Source organism: Chinchilla lanigera, unplaced genomic scaffold, assembly GCF_000276665.1.
Source record: "Chinchilla lanigera isolate Chin_1 unplaced genomic scaffold, ChiLan1.0 scaffold00023, whole genome shotgun sequence".
NCBI lineage: Eukaryota > Metazoa > Chordata > Mammalia > Rodentia > Chinchillidae > Chinchilla > Chinchilla lanigera.
This window is the reverse complement of record NW_004955424.1, coordinates 11,485,404-11,497,655: the sequence shown is the minus strand read 5'-3', so window position 1 is coordinate 11,497,655 and position 12,252 is coordinate 11,485,404. Positions and strand designations below refer to the sequence as shown.

The window sequence follows — 12,252 nt, the reverse complement described above, 5'->3', positions numbered from 1 at the left end:
CTAGGAATGATACTGCATTTAATTCCATTCCTAGAAAACACTGTTCATCAGAAAACAGGGCAAATGATCTGTTTATTGAAAACCCAGGTACAGACTAAGATCCACATGAATAGAACTTAGGATCGGTATTGATCATGTCGGGAACTGATTTAGGACCTCATCTTTCAGAAGAATTATTTAGATTTTTATGGTCGTGACCCAGGCCCTGAGGACAGCCTGGGTTCAAGGTGAACATTAGATTTCTCCTTGTGCACATCCTGAGAATCCCAGCCAGATCCCAGGCTCTCCTCCTCCATCCATGGAAATGCGGCCATTCACAGCCTTCACAGCTGGAGCAAAGCTGTCACCCAGTGGCAGAGATCACACTCACACAGATGTCCGTAATTTGTGCTTTGCCGCATCCTCAGGTCCTCAGTGGAGCGGCGCAGATTTGGGCCAGCTGCTGGGCTCCGGGCAGGGCTCCGGCCTGGGGAGAGGAACAGAGACCACTGGGCTCCCCTGGCACGGCTGGTGCAGGGCAGCCTCTCAGATTAGGCTGGTATCCTTGTAAATAAAGTCAGGTTGTAAGACATGTTTCTTCCTCTTCCAGGAAGAACTTTTTTTTCTTTTGGAAGCAACTTTATTGTCTGAACAAGTTTACAGAGAAAACATTTGTTTAAAGTGAGATAGATACAGTTGTTTATGTTGGCGCTAGGAGTAAGAGACTGCCTGGCTTTGTTTCTAATGCCACCACTTCCTGGCTATGTGACCAGTTGCTTAACCTCTCTGTGCCTCAGGCATCTGAAGTGAGGATGATGGGAACAGCACCTACACTCAGGATCATTGTAAGGATGAAGTGCGTTCACACAGGAAGAGCACCCCAAACAGTGCCTGGGACTTGGTAAGTGCTGAGTATGCTGTTATTCTGATACACAAAATACTTTCCCATTTTTACATAATTCATGTAAAGAATTTCCTTCAGTGTCTCCTTTAGTAACTGCATCAAGTCTATCCTGGCTCATGCGTTTATCTGACAGGTTCAGCAGGGCCAGGGTCAACGGGCATCTTGACTCAGACCCTGCGAGTAGAGGGCTGGAGGGGGGCAGCTGCTCTCCCAGACGGCGCCTTGCTCTGCTTTTCAGAATGAGCTCCCCAGCCAGGCATGTAAGCCTTGGCATCTTCGAGGTGAACCCAGTCCCTCTACTATCTCTGCAAACTCCATTTTCTGCACAGCTCTTGGCTCCGCTTTGAAGGCCCCATGAAAAGCTCTCAGGCCCTTCCCAAGTGCACTCTCCCTGACAGGCCCTCAAACAGCATGTGCACGAGGAGCACCAGGAGCTTTCTGACCTGCCCCTTGCCGGGGCCATGCTCCAGACCACTGAATCCAATTCTCCAGGCGTTAGGACTTGGTTCCTCAAACTCCTAAAGAATGGTAATGTATGGCCTGGGCTGGGAGCCAACTCTTCCCAGGAAGCTCTGTTCTGGTGGTGGGGACAACATTGGCCTTCCAGAGAAGGAGTCTGAGGAATTCTCCAGAACCTCAGAATTTGTCCAGGATCATGAAGTCAGACATTCCCAGCCACCAAGGCAGGCTCACCTGGGCCTGGGCCTGAGACTTGCTCCATGGCCAAAGGACACCCATAGATAGTGCAACTCACTCGTGGTGGAGGAGACTGACTTTCCGATGTCCACTAAGGAGCGGTGGATGGGCTTCTTAGTTTGGTGGCGATGCTTCCTCAGCAGGACATAGCTGACCCTCTCCCGGAGTTCTGGCCTCAGAAGGCCGTCTTCAATCTGCTTCTCAATGACATCATCTGAGTGGGAAATAAACATGCCTTGTCCGTGTGGGATAGAACAGAACCAAGGTGTGGGGGTCTTCAGTTTTACCAGTTATTAGTGGGACCGCAAGTGAGCTAAGGTGGCAGAGGACATGGAAATAGTCCTGGCTTTGCCTCTAACAGTAGAAACCTACACACATCACAGAGCTTCAGTCTCTTCATGGACAGGGTATGTGTGTCTGTGTGTCTGTGCAGGTGTATGCAGAAGTTCCTGCTCTTTCTATCAGTGTTGTGAAGAATTAATGAGGTAGTACATGTGCGCACCCCAGGAAGCACAGAACAACTGTGTTACATGGGTTTAGTCCTAAAATGGATTATTTTTAGAAAGATATGTTGGGTAAAATACTCCTGGCAAGATCAAGAACAAAACTCATAGACATTCTTAGGGACAGTAAAGGCAAGCCACCTCCTCCCTCTAACACTCCTTTAAGTGCGAGTTCATTTCCTAATGATCCATTTTACCCTGAGAAGAAACAGGTTGTCATGGCAACAGGTATCTCTGCCCTCATTAGGAGGCCTTTGTCCCACTCAGCTGCATTGCTGGACAGCATTTCAGGGGACAATTTTTGCCTCACTATGGGAGCTCCAAATGGTGCTGAAACTTGGGAGCCGCTGGGATGTGGGCTGGGAAGCACCAGCCCCTTGGTCTCTGCAGAATCAGGCAGGTGTTGCGTACAGGCCAGTCCCACAGACTCACAGGTGGGCATGAGACGAGGGGAGCTGCCCTGGTATGTGCGGACCACAAGAGAGATACCAGAGGTGCCCTGCCTCACCTATGATCTGTGGTAAGGAGCCACGGTCCAGATCCAGCAGCACTGTCCCCGTCTGCAGGCAGGTGCGGAGCTCGAAGAGGCTGTGCAGAGACAGTGTGGACACGTGGGGCTTGCTCCAGCGTTCGCCTCCTTCCTCTACCTTTTCTTCAAACTTTATCCACCTGAAAGGGGTAAGGATGGGGCTCAGCATGGCCAGTGCTCTGAGGAGCTGGTCTTCCCTGGGTCTCCCAAGCAGAGTTTAGAGCTACGGGCTCATCTCATTAGGGGTATGGGGCTAGATACACCAGCAGTACCTTTACTGTCTCTGCACCTACTGACACTGTCATACTAGGGCAAGGTAGCATCTAGAAAATGACCATGAGTGGGCAGTAAGGTATCTTTGTGGAGGGATGGAAGTGTTTTAACATTGAAATATGCTGATGGTTGCACAATTTTGTATATTTACTAAAAATTATTATACTCTTAAAATGAGACCATTTTAGGTTATTCTATAACAATAAAGGTTTTCTTTTAAGTCTCAGCCAGAGCCTGGCGACCCCAGGCTGGTCACAGTGAGGGTTCAATGTGATTTTCTAGGAGCAGGGAACCTGTCCTCCAACAAAAAGTATCTCCACTGGGTTCTGCTGCGAGGTCGTGGTTTCTGTCCTCTTCACTCTGGAGTATGGCTCTGAGAGTCCAGGTTCAAGTCCAAATATGGTTAGAAGACAGAAAGAACTTGAGCCGGGGATGTGTGGGACTTCATCTTTGCAAGAAGCCTGGTAATCATAGGTGAGGCAGGGGTAGTCAAGCAGGAAGGCCTCGGACAGAAAGCAGAAGCAGTGCTCCTCCCTATCCACACCAGGCAGCTCGGCACAGCCTGGAGAGTGGCCAGAGAGGCAAGATCCAGGCTGCAGGTCCCTAGCTCACCTTTGTAAGATGTTAACCTCCAATTGGGGAGTAGCTTCTGTCTGTCCCAGTCAAAATCTCAAGGGAATACTTCAGGACTGTGATTATCTAATTCTGAATTTCCTCTGAAAAAGTAAGTGTCTGAAGAGGATTAGAGAAAGTTTAAAAAAGAAAAGAAACAGGGCTAGGATATGTGTTAGCACTTATAAAAACTTACTGCTGAAATGTTCAAGTAAATAAAGCAAAGTGATTCCAGATCAGAGATATTCAAAGGGACCAATAGAACAGTCTAGAAACACACAGGGCACCCATGGGAAGTTGAGTTTTCCTGAAATCAAGTTTTAAAAGATGATAAGCCTAAAAACTTAAAAAGATTTAAACCCCTACTTTTCACCAAATACAATACTAAGTTCTTTATAGGTAAATGGATGAAACTTGAGACCATACTCATAAGTGAAATCAATCAGACCCACATGTGTAAGCATCATAGTGTCTTCCTGGTGTGAGAAGCTGAACAATCCAAAATGTATAATACATATTGGCTCCCTCACAGCTACAGATCCAAAATGTACAATAGATACTGTGAACTGGGGAGAAACTGTTCAAAAGAAAAGAGAAACTAATGAGGGAAAGGGGAAAGGAAAAGGAAAAAAACATATATACATACAAGATAGTTAGGGTAGTCACACAGCTACTTGCTCTTAGTTCAGTGAAAAGAAAGGTTTATGCTAATACTATTTGGACAATATTGTATGCCTGTATCTTGTACTCTGAGTAACTACTATGAAAATAACAATATGCAACATATTAATTATTTTACTCTCCTATTGGCCTGTTTTGAAACTGTTTTATTTTTATTTCTATTGTTTTCTCCTTTTTTCTCTTTAAAATAAAAAATACTAAATTTTTTGTGAATTAACTAAACATGAAGACAAACCTATAAAAATGTAAATGTACTAGAAGAGAATGTAAGAGAGTATTACATTCTTGGAGAATACTCTGGAGAGAGACATCCTAAACAAGATATAAAACCATAAAGGAAAAAATTGACAGGTTTGATTACATACAAATAAAACAAATAAAAACTTGCATACAAAAATAAGACATTAACCAAGGTCAAAGAAATGTAATGTCCTAGGAAAAATACTTGTGACAAACAGGGCATCAAAAGACAAATATTCTTAACAAAGCTCCTACAGGTTAGTAAGACAAACTCAAATTATCCAATAGAAAGTGAATGATGCTGAGAAGAAATGAAAATGACCAGTAATGACAAGATGCTCAGCTTTGCTGGTTATCAAGGGCTTTAAGTTACTACCAGTGAAATAACAGTCTTCATTTCTCATACTGGTAAAAATTTGAAAGTCTGACACATTCTTGTGTTGGTGGAAACACGAGGCCCTGGCTACTCAGGGACTGCGGGAGTAATGGCATAGTTGTCTTCAGCAGGCATCTTCTGGTGTAGTGTGCACAGCTTTTGGTACAGTGGTTCCATTTCTAGGGGATTAGCACAAGAATACACCACATATCTACACCCCAAACCAGGAGTGAGGTGCTCCTTACAGCTCTGTCTGTTAGGGGGAAGAAGTAAAAAATAGCAGTGTTCCAGTGAAAGCATGGTTCTGTCAACCCCACACGTCTCTGTTGCAGTCTGTTGTCCAGAGGTAAACACAAAGTACCAGTGTGAACTCTACATACTGGAGGGAAAATGACACCATCCCATTTTACCAAACAGAAAAACAACGGGCATGTGTATATGTACACACGTACACACATACACACACACACACACCCCTGAAAGTGCCCAGTGAAAGTTTTGGAAGAAGGCATGACGAATGGTTAGCATGAGTTATTTTCTTTTGTGTGTGTGTGTGTGTGTGTGTGTGTGTGTGTGTGTATGTGTGTGTGTGTGCGCGCGGTCTGCTGATTGAACCCAGGGCCTTGCACTAAGCCTTCATCCCCAGACCTTTTACATATTTTTAATTGTGAGACAGGATCTCAAACTTTGAGACAGGGTCTCACTAAATTGCACTCTTTTGTGTTCAAATTTTCAATCCTCCTACCTCAGCCTCCCAGAGTGCTGGGATTACAGGTTTCTTCCACAAAGCTAACAGCTGTTACTTTTGAGAAAGGGAGTGGGACTGTTGAGGTCCCACTGTTGTAGTGTAGCAAGAGCCATGGCTATCAGGTTTTGAATCCCAGTCCATCATTTCCTGGAGTGGACTTAGGTACATTCTCTAATTTCTTATTACCTTATTCAGGAAGAACAGTATTAGCAACTAGTGCGGTACCTGGCACATAGGATACAGTTAGTGTGAGTTATTAAGTTAACAATAAAGAATATAATGTTTGTGATTTTAGAAGCAATAAAGGAAGAAGAAAGTCAAGCCATTCCAGCCCCCCTCAACCAGAAAACATCACAGCTGATATTTCTACGACTGCCATTCCAGAAGTCCACATACATGTAAGTACTTGTGTGTGTGCTTAACTTTACATTTAACAGCACCACAGGATCTAAGGATGTAGCGGACATCCATTCATGTCTATAACTGTTTGCACCATTTTCAAGTCTTTTTTACATTTCCATCATATGAATGTGTTATAACTGATATGAGCAGTTCTCGGTGGGCATTTAGATTATTTTTAGTTATTCTTTACTATAAACAAGGCTGGCTTGGCCATAATTGGCTCCCGCTAATAATTTCCTTAGAATAAATTATCAGACATAGATTTTCTGTATATTTTCATACTGTTGATGTACATTACCAAACTGCCCCCTCGAAAGCTTGTGTTGATGTTCACCCCCACTAGTGTACACTCACATTTCGCTAAAGTCTCTCGAGCTCCCATATTTTGATATGTTCACCTTTGTTTATCTGGCAGTTGAAAAAGTTATACAACACTTGCATTCTCGTGATTACTAGTGAGGCTGAACTTCTCTTCTTTAGACTGCCTCTTCTCATAACTGTGACTACTTTGCATTACCAGTGTTTAGCTCTTGATTAACTTTGTCATGTTGGCAAAAATATGAGACAAATTAACCAGGCAACTAGCAGGCACAGGGGGCATTAGATGGACACAAGTTGGGTACATTTGATGAAAAGAGGCTTGGAAAGTGGAGACCTAAAATTTAGGTGCTGGAGCCAGAGACAGATCCTTGCCTTGGAGACTTACCAATTTGCACCTCATTTTCTTCCCCATGGGAGGAATCTGTGTTGCATAATATCATTTAAATTACAGTAGCTCCAAGCTTGTATGATAACCGTGAAGGTCTTTGAAAAGTTGTATTAACATAAAGGTTTGCAGGGAAGGCATCAGAAGACAAATTTAAATGTTTTGGTTGACAGGATGTTCAATGTTTCTCTCAGAGGTCTTACGCCTATTCAGGTTGCTCCCTTCTTTTTTTGCTCAAAATTACACAAAATAGGAGCCTAATGACATACTCCCATGCCTCAGGCATGTAATAAATTTTGTCTGTCCTTTATTTGTCTGTTAAAAAGAAATACACAAAATAAATCACATTATCATCCTGTTACTGAAGACCTGCTACTCCATGGTCTTATCCCACACACCCAAAGATGTGGCCCAATGTATGAAGCCAATAGGGTTAGGTGCTCTCTCCTCTGTCTCACAAATACCCTGTGCCAGACATTGGTGGATGATGTTATGGTTTAGATCTAGAATGTTCCCGAAAACTTATGCACTCAGAGGCCAGGCCTCTGGAAGGTGATTGGACCATGGGGGCACTATACCCATCAATGGGTTGATTCACTGATGAATCCATGGCTACATGTGCTATTAGGGGGTGGGATCTAGTCACCAGAGGCTACTCACTGGGGAAGGGGTGACCCAGAAGGATTTGTCTCCTTCCCCGACTCCTCTGTTCTTTCTGTCTATTTCTTGGTTGCCATGACATGAGCAGCTTTCCTCCACTATGCTTCTCTGCCGTGGAATTCTGCCTTGGAGCCAGCTGACTGTGGACTAAACTGTGAGCCAAAATGAGCCTCTCCTTCTTCAAGTTATGGCTTTTAGTTATTCTCTCTTAGCAATGAGAAACTGACTAAAACATGTTCTTGGAAGACCCCACCCCCACATTACCTTTGTCAGTATAAACACAGGTGGATCTAGGAGGAGGTAAGAGTGTACCTCCTCTTTGAAGCCTCCTCTCCGAACTCTAGGTAGCAAGGACAAGCTGTCCTCTCTCTCTCCCAGACTTGAACTATTTAGTGTTAGGCACACACCAAACCTTCGCTCCATATACACACAGACAAGGGCATCCACCCAGCTAAGCATGGTCTGTAGAAAAGCAAAGTCACCTGTGTCCATGTTCAAGGCAATGCCAGAACTAGACCCTACTACCAGAATCCTGCAAACTGCATCTTTAGAAGTTCCAGAATATGGCCAGGTTTGGTCCTATCCACAATCCCACAATCCCACCATTCCATACCCACATAAGCTGCCTTGGGACAGGACATACGCTCAATCCCAATACTCAGGAGCAGACCACCCTGGATTACACAGCAAGACTCTGTCTAGAAAAAAACCCCACAAAAACTAGAAAAATTCTAAGATATTAGGCAACTTCACTAGGGCTACGTCTTTAGTCCCCTTTGCAATTATTTTGGAAATCTAGATGATAAACGAATAAACCTGTGACTTGAAACTTAGTTTTGTGTCTTGTTTAGTCTTGTCTTTGAGACAGGGTCTCTCCATGTAGTCCAGGCTGGCCTTGAACTCACTATGTTGCCTAGGCTGTCCTCAAACTCACAGCAATCTTCCTGCCTCAGCCTCCTAAGTACCACCATGCCCAGCTAGTTTTGGGTCTTCAATGACAACAACCAGAAATTTATCTCACCTTCACCTTGAGTGGAACAAGGAAACATGGAGGACCAAAGACTGTTTTTCAACCTTGACTGTCTGTTGGCATTACTTGGAGAGACTGTTTACAAGTAATGATACCTGGATATTTACCCCACTGGGAGGGCAACCTGGCCAAGGAAGCTCTCAGATTACTCAACAGTGTGCTGAGGGTTTAAGAGTCCCTATTCTGCAACCAAATAGAATGGTGGGACCCTGGGTTGTTTGGCTTGTCTTACCCAGCGCAGGTAAACATAGCCCTGGGCACATGTATTACATTCTCCTCACATAAGGGTATACATAGCCTCTTTCCCCTAGGATTGGCTCTGACAATACCAGGTGCAGGGCTAGTGGGATCTCTAGAAGCCCCTTTCTGGCACGGTCCCTCTATGCTTTAGTTTCCCTGGTTTTATGGCTGGAATCTATTTACAGTGTATACACCAATGTGATACAAACTTTAATATGCATGGGAAGTTTGTCTAATCTGCAGGTCTGGGGTAAGGTCTGAGATTCTACACTGCTTCAAGATCCTAGATTGCTGATGCTGCTGGTGTGAAGATCTCTTCTGAATATGGTCTGGGATACTCTCTTTCCTGTATCCTGTTGCCTAGCAATGGTGCCATCCTTCCACAAGGCTTCTCCCAGGTGTTCTGCTCATCTCTCCTGTAACAAACACCCTTCTCAAAGTGAAGCATACGCTGGTATCATCCAGAGGGTCTTTGAAAGTACAGCTTGCTGGCCATATCCTAGAGTTTCTGATTCAGTGAGTCTGGGGCCAGGGGAGGGTTGTCGAGAACTTGAACAAGTCACCAGGTGGCACTGATGCTGCTAATACAGGGACTGTATTTTTAAACCAATTGTCCCGGAATGATGATTCTTAAACTTGGTTGCACAGAATACCCTGAAATGCTTTTAAAATCACATTGTTTGGGTCATATCCTACGTCAGTTCACATCAGTATATTGGGGATGGAACGCGGGAACCTGTGCAACAGACTATTCTAGGTAGAGTTCCTGACTTCTCGGACTCACAGCCTAAAATAATAATTAACTGTAGTCAATTCTGCTTTTTAATTGTTTTGGTATTTAACAAATACCAAATAGACATCAAGCTTCTGAGGGCAGGAACCATTGTTTCCTCTCCAGTGTCCTCATGATCCCCTGCCCAGATGAAATTCTTGCTTTCTCCTGCTTGAGAGTGGTGGACCTCATGGATCAGTTTGGATGGGTCTAGCTATGAGAAAAGGACTGGGGGGAAAAGTACCTTGTTTGTTTGTTTGTTTTTTGTTTTTCTCCGGTACCGGGAACCGAACTCACGACCTTGCGCTTGCCAGGCAGACGCTTTGCCGCTGAGCTAAATCCCCAGCCCGGGGAAAGTACCTTGAAATCTATTTGATTTAGTATACTTTGAAACACGCAGAATGTCTAAGTAATGGTCACTATGGCCTGGCAACATCACATACGCACCAAGATTAGCAAGGCAGGCGCTGCCCTCTGGTGGATGTACACACAAGCAACTGTGCACTAGTCCATAGAAAAGTCAGATGAGCCTGGACCCAACTCTGAATTCCAGGAAATACAGCGGGCAGAAGTGTGTTATCACCGCAAGGACTGAAGGCACAAAGTCCAGAGTGAAAAACCAGACAGGAAAAATTATGCAGTTTCTTCAGAAACTTCAAGGAAAAAATAAAGGAGGGGAAATTGTACACTAGAAATGATTTAAGAGGTGTGGTTCCTAAATGTAGTGGATGAAACAATTTTATTTTTTAAAAAGAAGAAAAAAAATACATATATATATAAAATATGGACACTACCAGAATAATTTGATGAAATTAGAGAATTCTAGTTATTTCTTTTTAGATATGACAGTGTCATTGTAATCATGTTAAACATCAAGAAGTCTTATCCTTTACAGACATATATCCTGAAGATTTTACAGATGAAATGATAAGGTGTCTGGGATTTGAGCCAATAGAACCTAGGTGGGACACAGAGGAACCAGACTGGCCGTGAGTTAGTTGGGAACTGCCGAAGCGAGGTGAGGGCTTGTGGGGTGCATTCTACTACATACTTGTGTTGCGTAAATTTGAATTTTCCATAATAAAGTGCTTAAATATTTTCTAAATTGAATGAAAGCATGGGCTCTTTAAAAAATCTCTGGCCAAAGCCAGGCTTTAACAACTTGTGGAAGCTAAAATGGTTAAAGTAATCCCAAACCACTCATTGCAAAGCGACATTTATACCACAGTTGGCTTCAGAAAGTGGGGAATTAGAGTTGGAGAAACAGGTCAAGTGGAAAGAAAATCTCCACGTTGGAAAAAGATTTTTAGGGATTTTTCCCAGGCTTGGGTAGTGGTGTAGCCTCTGGCCTCTGCATGCCAGGGGTGGGCACGGGTGCCCTTTTCTCGGCTAGGATAAAGCTGAACAGAACCTGGGGAAATCACATGTCACAGAAAGCAGCTCTCTGTCACGTAGATGAGGTCCTGAACTGAGGCCTTTTCTGTGCGTAGTAACTCGGTCAGATGCGGTTAGAGGTCACTGCTGGTACAGTAAAAACGAGCAGGAGGAGGCATCACAGAGCTACCACAGCCACAGGCAAGGCTTCCAACACTCAAACCGTGCGATGTGAGGAGAGAGGCTCCCTTCAAGGAGGATCTGGAAAGGCCTGAAAACCAAGAGGCCCGACTTCTAGTTCCCTCCTCCAGTGAAGATAACAATGATCATCTTCCCTGTTCATTCCCCGGCCATGGTCTCACCCTAGGCTGCATTAGGATCATCTGAGAGCTTTTTAAAAGTTCTAAATCTAGGCTGAATCTCCGACTAATTACATCAGAATCTCAGGGCCTGAGAATCAGATATTAGTATTTTTTTCAAAGAAAAATAAATGAGTTGGCTATTAGACAATAGAAGTCTAACTTCATAGAGGTCAGTACTGAAATGTCCACAGAATCTGGGATTATCCTTAAAACACTCCAGCAAGAGCAAACAACAAAACAAAATTCATAAAAACAAAAAAGTGGTAGAAACAGAAAAATGTAAATCACTGATAAAACTGAGTAATAGGAATAGGAAATTCATTACACTATTCTTTCTACTTTTTGTCTTTGAAATGTTCCATTAAAAAGTACCTGTATGTATCTATGTATAGATATAGATACACAGATACAGATTCATAAAAATATGGGCAGATAAATTAGGTGAAGATATTGGCACGAAAGTGGGTCAATAGTGGGGTTCCTCCTTTTGTGATAGCTGCAGCTGAGGGAAGCATCCAAGGATGTCCTTGTGTTTTGGTTACTTTTCTCTCGTTGCTGAGACAAAATACCCAGCGCCCAAAATGAAGGAAGGAAAGGTTTATTTAGCTTACAGTTTGTGGAGGTTTCAGTCCATACTTGGCTGGCTCCGAGGCAGAAGATAACAAAGCACCAAGAGCAAAGGGGGAATGGCGGCTGAACAGCAAACAGCCAGAGCAAAAGGGAGGAATGGCCGCAAGCAGCTTCTTTCCCTGCCTTACCTTGTAAACAGGCTACCCCCACCTAAGGGGCATGTAGCTCTCACATAATCTCCATGTCCTCCTCTTCCACAGGCTCAGGATGTATACAAAGTAAGCACCCTGGCTCCCTGCTGAGTCACTTAGCTAAACCTCTAGACTCCCCAAGTTGACACAATGTATCAGCCATAACACCTTGGCTGGAGATGGAGGTCCCTCCCGCTGACCTCCCACCAGGGGTCTTGGAACTCCCAACCAGTTTGTACCGCATCCGGGAAGAGCTCCAAGTGCTGTAGCCCTGCCATCTTGCCTCACTTAATTAGCCTATCACCCTTCCTTGCTATAGATTATTATCAATATCTTCCTGCCACCCCAAATCAACCATGGGATACCCTTGCCTTGCTGCTTTGCTGTCCCCACAGGTTGGACTA

General features: G+C 44.1%; 1 protein-coding gene across 5 annotated transcripts in view; it reads right to left on the bottom strand.

Annotated features, from left to right (window-relative positions):
• Slc4a5 (solute carrier family 4 (sodium bicarbonate cotransporter), member 5) overlaps positions 1–12,252 on the bottom strand; it is a 111,122-nt gene that overhangs the window by 39,486 nt on the left and 59,384 nt on the right. For all 5 annotated transcript variants that reach the window (XM_005385521.2, XM_005385522.2, XM_005385520.2 and 2 more), the window contains 3 exons: positions 2,591–2,751; positions 1,638–1,793; positions 371–466 (listed from right to left, as the gene is read on the bottom strand). In XM_005385521.2, coding sequence (XP_005385578.1) covers positions 371–466; positions 1,638–1,793; positions 2,591–2,751 — 413 coding nt within the window. The remainder of the gene's footprint in view (positions 1–370; positions 467–1,637; positions 1,794–2,590; positions 2,752–12,252) is intronic.